Here is an 8,368-nt window from a genome sequence, read left to right on the forward strand (position 1 = left end):
TATAACATATGTAAAAATATTTATTTGCGACTATTATGCAGCCCACGATTTATAAATAAATATAAAACTTTTCTTTCAAGTATCACCATATTTATTTGACACAAATTTTACAGAAGTGTATTTAAAATAATCGATTGTAATCGTTTCTGTACATAATATACTAAATATTAATTAGAAAGATCTAACATATTAATTCCATTCAAGTTCTGCTTCGGTACTGGAGCTCCTCTTTTGTTCTCTATTGTCTTCTATTTTAATAATAGTTTGCAAAATATCATCCACAAGTACATATAAATATCTGTACATATAATTGCCAGATTCATCCTAATACATAAAAGTTACATTTTTAATTAATCTTAAACTGAATGTCTACAAAATATAAAAACATTATATCTTACTTCTTGCACTTCTAAATTCACAGTTGCGCGTCTCCTTATACCTTGAATATAAAATTTCATTCTCATATGACGTACTCCATCCTTTTCAAAGACAATATGACTGAAATATTATATGTAGTTAATAATAATATTAACTATAAAGAGAAACAGTAATAAGTACAAATATAACTTTACCTTATGTGACTTCTACGTCCACGTCTGCTCTCTTCTCCATATGCTTTTATTGGTTCTCCTAGGGCATCTGTTACTTTAGGATGTTTGATGCAGCGATCTAATGCTTTACTATATACGCTGTTTGGACTTTTATTGGAAAATAATTCATCAAAAATCATATAAAACATGAAGGCAGTAATTCCTATACCACCAATTATTACACCTAAGTATCCAATAGATTTTGTATTTTCTTTAACTGTAATAAAAACAATATATTCAGGATGGTATTGGTTTTTATGCTTTATGTGTCCATATATACATAGGAAATTTACCTACATCCGCAAATCCAACTTGTATTTTATTTTCATGTTCAACATAATCTGTTTTAGCAATTGATTTTTTCGTACAATATAATGCATTTTGTTGAAAATTAGAATTAATACTAAAATTAGAAAGAATGTATACATTTTTTAGACTAGAGACTGCTACAAGTCTTTTGTACGAAATGCAATTGATTACTCGTGTTGATGCCATCTCCTAAAATGATGATAAATACTCCTTGTACAAATGGAATAAATGTAAACAATAACTACTGCAAAGTATTGAACTACACTGTCCATACAGACTAATTCTATACAAAATTCTATCAATAGTAATAATGCAAAGTAACTGATAAAAGTAGTTAAAAAGTATTTAAATAAAATACAAAAGTGATATTTATAGTCTCACAATGATCAAATAACATTTAACATACGTTGCATGCTGTAAAAATAATATTTCTGAAACTATCACAAACATTGTACCAATTATCCTAGTAGATTTTGAAACCGTCTTTTAATAATTTATCATCTATTTTCTTTACCTATTTTACATACCTATGGATTAATAAGAAATATTTCATTTGTAAAAAATTGAAATAATTATGAATAAATATCAATAATGGTATTTTAATGATAGGTTACTTTAAACAACACTTTTAGAATCTGCTAGAAATGCTCATGTTTGGTTATTTCATCATCTATGTGAGAAATTGAGAAATGAAACAATGTTAGGTTATGAACTCGAAAAGACAAAACAACATAACCTATCTTACATATTAAAAGGAGTAAACAGTGCGGCTCTCTTTAAAGATCGTGTTTTAAGAGAAGCTATAAAATTCTGTTAATAGAAAAGTAGATAAAATTAGAAGACCTAATGAAGACTGCTCCACATCAAAGACTAGTTATGGTTGGAGATCGCGACGGGTAAATATTCATTTATAAATATATGATATGTCCAAAATTTTGTATTATATTCGTTAGTCTATTCACCGATTAAAATCTTGTAACAGTTGCTTATTTAAACTTATAATTAACCTTACTTTTAGGCTAAAAGAGTTGCTACGTCGTCGATTAGTTGAATGTGGATGGAGAGATCAAGTAAAATTAATCTGCAAGGATTTAATAAAAGAACATGGTCATGATATTACTTATGATAAATTGCTTTCAATGGTTACAACTAAAGCAAGAACACTTGTTCCAGACTCTGTTAAAAAGGAACTCCTACAGAAAATAAAAAATCAACTGATTGCTCAAGAAGAAAAATTAAAAATGTAACAATAAGAAATTCATTACACTGTCATACTATGGCCATACTGCAATAGCTGATAAATTTACACTAAGATTACAAATATATTATATTTACATATAAACTGATAGAAGTGCCTTGGTTGTCTAACTATATAAATATAAACCTATTTTGCCTTTAATTACATTTTACCATTTACGTAATTATATATAAAAAAAAACGGTTGTTTCAATTTAAGAAAGTATAAGAAATAATAAATGTTGCTTGGAAACTGTCAACAGAGATCAGTTCAAATAGATAGCTAGATCATTTTACAATGTTAAAAAAGTTAACCAAAAAATGCATCTCGACAAATCAGCCTCTAGCGGACAATGGCCGAACTATACACGGGAAACAAAATTTGTAACGGCGCGGCGATTAGTGAAGAGTAAAGATCGAAGGACATAAAAATTGTTTGAAAGGTGAATTACATATTGCAAATAAATTGTTCTTTCTTTGTATCGATTACAGAAACGATGATCGAGATACCATGAGCAGCTAGCAGCAATCAATAGTAACCAATAGCAACGATCTTACTAATTTTTTTCGAACTTCTTAGTCATTCTTTATCACACATCATAGATAAATCGAAGCAACTCAGGGCTAAACTTAACAAATTTAAGTACCACGTCAAATGGAATTACTTAAAATTCTCAACGAGGATTGATTGTAAATAGTCTACCAAATAAAAAAAACTTCTTTATCGCAATTGGAAAGAATTTGAAGACTGTGAATGTTGAAAGTTGGAAGGATTTAAATAATTAAACGCTCTGTTCATTTGCAAAATAAAATTGTTTTATTCAATTCAATTTGTATGTTTACAATAATCGTACAGTTTTACAACGAGTTCGTAATTTTCTGTATAATAATTTGTGTAGTTAAATCATTTTACGGTGATTTGATTTCGTCGCAGGATTAATGGAGTTACAACAACTCGATACAAAAATAACGATCGAAAACTTACACGTGCATGTGGTATGGCGCAGCGTTTTGGTGCTTATTTTCGAATCGTCATTAAGTAACTGCTTTTAACCAATTCTGTATGGCCCGATACGAACCCGCATTCCCCCGCCCCTTATATATGCTCGTTTCACCCTTCAAAGCAAAGAAGGGTATAGTTCGATTATTTGATCGCTAGAGGCGGTAATTCGTGGAACGGACTTTTGGCTGTATTTCTTCCATGCTCATCGGCAATCTCCCTGCTCATTTCTGCTATCAATATATACGTTCCCGAATTACCGTTAGATGGAGCTATAGAGACTTCTCACTAGATATGGTGAAGATAGAACATTTTATTCAAAGTTCAGAAAACCGCATTCGTGCATCTTTATGTCAATAGCTTTTAATTTGTAACCATAGAGTGATTATTTATTAAATTGTCTTTTAAAACATAAACAATGTTGATCAAAGTGAAGGTAAGAACATTGACCGGCGGAGGTGGACCTACGACATTTATAACAAGTTCTGAAAATATATTCTAACCTTGTTTCAGACTCTTACCGGAAAGGAGGCAAGTAACTGCAAAATAATCTTATGTATTTTAAATACAATTTGGCGATTTAATATGTAACATAACGTTTATCTTTATATACACTTAGAAAAAAGAACAGTTATAGCAGTAAAATCATCATTCTAATAAAATCATGTTGTCAGTTAAAAATAGAAAATTTGACACTTGATGTAATTAATAATAATGTATTATCACAAATTAGAGTTTGTTTCCAATAATGGATATATTCTTCCTCCATTGTTATTTACTATTACTTCCACATATTGTTGTTTACTATTAAGTTTCACAAATACATCGTTAATATGTATGATTAATAGATGCATATTTAAGTTTAAGAGCAATCACAGATATCATTATTCTCATAGATTGAAATAGATATAGAACCTACAGATAAAGTAGAAAGGATCAAGGAGAGAGTGGAAGAAAAGGAAGGGATACCGCCTCAACAACAGCGATTGATATTTTCTGGAAAGCAAATGTAGGTATCATAATTGAATATAGAAATAATATACACAACTGTACAAGATAATTTGCTAAAGAGAAAATTATGTTTTAATGTTTCATTCGATATTGCTTTTAGTATGAAACTGCTTAAAGCATGGTGTAACACATAGCCCTACATTACAATAAGCGCAATAGTAACGAGATTCCTTCCGCATTCCCTTAGATGCGCAAACTTTACATCTTCTTGTAGCATTCATCTTCTTCGGTGTTGATGGAACATACTCTGGAAAGTGACTTTCTACAGTCCTTACTGAATCTGAGTCGTATAGTTGTCCTGGTTTTCTGGTTCCTGTTCCATCAATTATGATATTTTAACATCATTTCTTCTTATTTTCCCTTGTCAAATATATCTTATATTTACATTAATATCAGAACTGTATTAATTAATACTCATAGCTGTGTGTATGTGTGTGTGTATGTGTACGTTTTTCATTATTTAACGACTGTGAATGTATCGTGAATATAAAAATTTTTGTTGTCTTTTAGGAATGATGAAAAAACGGCGCAAGATTATAAAGTTCAAGGTGGATCAGTACTGCATTTGGTACTCGCATTAAGAGGGGGTTTATAATTACAACATTCCTTGTTCTGGAATGTATGTGCGAGTGTGTGTGTGTGAATATTACAGATTGTATAAGATCAGCCACAAATATAATAGGATGCTTTCCAATGTTACATTCGCTGCGCTGTGTTTACAAGGACTTGTAATCGTCTTTGTATCTCTCTTTGATTGAACGGTTACATTTAGAATTGAAATAAATATTAATAAAAGTAATTCAGTTATAGAAACCTAATATTTGCATAACCAATATTGTAATCATCTTTCAATTATATCTATTATGAAAAATATCCGCGTACAATATTTGTAGTATGAATCTAATTTTCCTAAGTTTGTGAAGTCTCCATTGAGGCGAGACCCGATCCGAATTTGAATAAATTTCGTTCGAAAATTCGAGCTTGTATCATTTCAATATTAGTTTCTATGATATTTGCTGTTATGAGTTGCCAGACTCCACTTTGTTTTGAAAAATCGTTGGCAAATGTTGCAGTACGCGGTAGAACTCTGCGACTCCTCGTGTCTCGATGTAATATGCCGTAGAAGAGCGGGCTGCGTCGTAAATGTTACACCGCATTTATTACAGAACCACCCTGGCGAATGCAAACTCCATTCCGGTATCCTTGTGTGTGCCTCTATAAATTTATATCTTCCTATAACTAACGCTGCAATAACATTATATCGCAATAAATATTTCGAGACGAATTTTAATTCTTTCAGAAGTACTTCGGCGATTGTTAAATACTAACATAAATGATTTTAACGAACTTGTTTTCTATACGCGTAACGAATGATACTTCAAATCTCACAAGTCTACTTATTATTATATAAACTAGTATATAGAGTAAAATAATGGATATCACAAGGATAACCTGAGATTCTTAACCAAGTATTAAATGTAAAAATTCTCAAAATTTGATCAAGAATTTTTAGTTGTCCGGTTGTCGGAGATATTTCCAAGAATCCCAGGAACATATATGTTTCGCGGTATACTGGTCGGTTTTTACCGCAATGCGTATTGTCTGTGAAACTGTAAAATATTCACTTTCCTACTATATTAAAAAAAAAAAAAGAAAAAAAAAAGTAGGAAAAGAAAAGAAAAGGCAAGAGGAAAGAGTATGTTCACACACCACAAGCAGTACAGAACCGTAATTAAGAATACATTTAAAAGAAGATAATTGGTTATGTTCACATTTATATCTTTAATTGCTTATAAATAAATACCATAAATCGAGTTGAATGTTATTAGAACGCATCTAAGACTTAATATTGTATCCAGTACGTAAGAGAAATGCATCGAACCTATGTCTGTTCGTAAATTTTTGCCTCGATCGTAATTTCTATTTGATATATGCATATCACTTTCCCGAAAGATATCAACACTGGAACTTCCATTGTAAATTGATTTATTTACATTGCTGTAATAACATTTTAAAGCATACTGTTATGTCACTTTTAACTCACAAGCTCACAATTAATACATATACGTAACACGTTTTTAAATCGAAATGAAAAGCTTGCTACTACCGGCGCAATTATTACTTGACCATGTTATCTATAGACAGTTTGCATTTGTCCGTCTAGGTACGTGGTGCGTTCCGCGTTCGCGATATATGGTTAACCATGGGTTTATGAAATAAAGTTTCCACTCAAACATGATATCTATTATGTATATCGTTCCTTTCGCGAAAGCTACCCATGACCTGTTAAATGAAATTCGTTAATGCAAACACATCGTTCTGATAAATGCATTTAGTTCTTTTTTGCGTGTGTGCTTTAAAATACGACAGCTGCTTAAATATAATTTAATCGATGTGACGATAAGACAATTGTTGGTTGTGAAACCAATTTAGTAAACTATCATTAACACGTCAACTATCGTGCGATATACATCGTATAAATTCACGCTGTCACTCTAACATCTTACTTAATATCTAAAAGAAAAACGCATTGCAATCAAGTACATGTTTTACTTAATATTTAGTTAATGGCATAAATTCAGATCGATCGTTTACGAGATATCTCGAAAACTTCGACTTTACCTTGAAACTTGGTGCGATTCTCAACAGCGAACATCTATGTTTAGAACTACGCGTAACTCTACGATTAAGTGCTTCATCGTGCATAAACAATGTCTTTCATCGGACAAATCGATCTCTCTTTACGTATAATTTTGTATCGATAGTTGAAACGGAATGCCTGTATCTCGCGAATCAATCAATTCGAGGATAAAGTAAGAAGCACATCTTATAATTCCCATTCAGATGCACGTAATCGAAATGACGCTTTACGTTCATTATTTTTTAATTAAGATTTACTGTGTCGCATTACAAATCTAACGTACAATAGTTTCACTATATTCAAGCTTGAACATATCGTTCTAAAATATTATCGAGTAATTACCCCTTATTTAATTTTATTTATTTCTAAGAATTTCATTAGATATGATCTACTCACGGGGATTAAGTAGAATTTCCGTAAGGCTTATAGCGTAGAATAATCGAATAACTTAAGTTAATTAGCATTATCGATAAAATTAATTTATAAAAAAGCGACACGCACGACACTTAAGCGGTAAAGTTGGAACTTTTGAATGGTAACGCGACACTTCTCGACCTCATAAATCGCGAAAGAAAATAATATACGAATAAGAACGAACGAGTTAAGAGACACAATCCGAACCGTATCAAACGATCGAAAATTACATTCTCGTCATATGGATTATCGGTGAACGAATCGTTTCGTTCAATTTTATACAGAGACAATGTTTACACGAAGCCACAGACGAAAAGAATAAAACTTTCAGTTCTCTTATATTCTCTTATACGCGTTCAACTGTGGTAAACATCTGGAAAGTTAATATGTAAAATGTAAAACTAGATAATTGTGTGTAAGGCACTGTCTATGCGATCCTTCAAAGTAGCTAAGTTCATCCTTATCGAAAAAGAAAACTCGAGCACGCGAATAACAGACGTGTAAACAGAGTCAGTGTAATATCAATATCGAGGTTGTTATTTAAAACGATTTTTACGACGAGTACCGCATGTTTCATTTGAATCGAGTACATTATGAGTGGAAAACGGTCGGCTGCTCACAAGTATAGCTTCTACTGAGTCGCAACATTTAGTTGTAATAATACGCATCTAAAAGTCTCGAAGAACGCCATTACTTGCACGCTAATGCAACGCATTTGACTCGACCATCCTGTTACTCGCATCGAAATATCGTAATTCTTCTATTGATGATATGGATATCTTGTATTTCATACGTTCTATCGCCTGTCGACTAATGTACACAACTGCAAGTTCGTCTGCACACTGTCGATAATTATCGCTTATCGAAAAAACTGTATTATCATCGATTTCGCAGTGTTTCATTGCGAACACAATAGTTATCGAGGGTTTTTAACGCTAACGTGTTAATAATCGGGCGCGTAACAGAGATCCGTATGAAACATTGTCGACTTAAAAGTTTGTATCGTAAGCGAAGATACGATAAGAGAAAGAAACGTATTAACAATGGCTTAAAGTACTGTACAGTATTGACTAGAATTTTTATAGAGCGGAGACGCGTTAATAACGTTACACATTGCAATTAAATCTTTCGATTTCTTATCGCTTTACACTAAAAGCATAACGATGA

At 31.6% G+C, this 8,368-nt stretch overlaps 3 protein-coding genes across 7 annotated transcripts; 2 read left to right on the forward strand and 1 right to left on the reverse strand.

Moving 5' to 3' along the window:
• Window positions 1-68: 68 nt before the first annotated feature.
• On the reverse strand, window positions 69-2,372 carry LOC117155646 (mitochondrial import inner membrane translocase subunit Tim21). 5 transcript variants are annotated; one of them, XM_076624448.1, is made up of 6 exons: window positions 2,235-2,299; window positions 1,912-1,980; window positions 884-1,088; window positions 573-807; window positions 399-498; window positions 69-324 (listed from the first exon to the last, which is right to left on the reverse strand). In XM_076624448.1, the coding sequence occupies exons 3-6, from the start codon at window positions 1,083-1,085 to the stop codon at window positions 190-192; spliced, it is 672 nt and encodes a 223-aa protein (XP_076480563.1). In that variant the 5' UTR covers window positions 1,086-1,088; window positions 1,912-1,980; window positions 2,235-2,299; the 3' UTR covers window positions 69-189. The 5 variants fall into 5 exon arrangements, with proteins under 5 accessions (XP_076480563.1, XP_076480564.1, XP_033187736.2 ...); XM_076624449.1 differs by lacking the exon at window positions 1,912-1,980 and having other exon boundaries at window positions 2,235-2,372; XM_033331845.2 differs by lacking the exon at window positions 2,235-2,299 and having other exon boundaries at window positions 1,912-2,051.
• On the forward strand, window positions 1,656-2,250 carry e(y)2 (enhancer of yellow 2). Its single transcript, XM_033331945.2, has 2 exons — window positions 1,656-1,795; window positions 1,918-2,250. The coding sequence occupies exons 1-2, from the start codon at window positions 1,746-1,748 to the stop codon at window positions 2,144-2,146; spliced, it is 279 nt and encodes a 92-aa protein (XP_033187836.1). The 5' UTR covers window positions 1,656-1,745; the 3' UTR covers window positions 2,147-2,250.
• A 1,012-nt stretch (window positions 2,373-3,384) lies between the features above and the next one.
• Nedd8 (Nedd8 ubiquitin like modifier) lies at window positions 3,385-5,122 on the forward strand. The gene is made up of 4 exons (XM_033331957.2): window positions 3,385-3,571; window positions 3,649-3,666; window positions 4,032-4,144; window positions 4,657-5,122. Exons 1-4 carry the CDS (start codon window positions 3,554-3,556, stop codon window positions 4,739-4,741), a joined length of 234 nt encoding a protein of 77 aa, XP_033187848.1. The 5' UTR covers window positions 3,385-3,553; the 3' UTR covers window positions 4,742-5,122.
• The last annotated feature ends 3,246 nt before the right edge of the window (window positions 5,123-8,368 follow it).

This window comes from Bombus vancouverensis, chromosome 14 (genome assembly GCF_051014615.1).
Source record: "Bombus vancouverensis nearcticus chromosome 14, iyBomVanc1_principal, whole genome shotgun sequence".
Lineage (NCBI taxonomy): Eukaryota > Metazoa > Arthropoda > Insecta > Hymenoptera > Apidae > Bombus > Bombus vancouverensis.

Coding starts and splice junctions, on each gene's coding strand:
- Nedd8 (XM_033331957.2), top strand. Junction 4,145..4,656: donor ATATTTTCTGGAAAGCAAAT/GTAGGTATCATA, acceptor GTTGTCTTTTAG/GAATGATGAAAAAACGGCGC.
- LOC117155646 (XM_076624449.1), bottom strand. CDS start 1,085: ATGGCATCAACACGAGTAATCAATTGCATTTCGTACAAAAGACTTGTA. Junction 808..883: donor AGTTGGATTTGCGGATGTAG/GTAAATTTCCTA, acceptor TTTTTATTACAG/TTAAAGAAAATACAAAATCT. Junction 325..398: donor TGAATTTAGAAGTGCAAGAA/GTAAGATATAAT, acceptor TTTATGTATTAG/GATGAATCTGGCAATTATAT.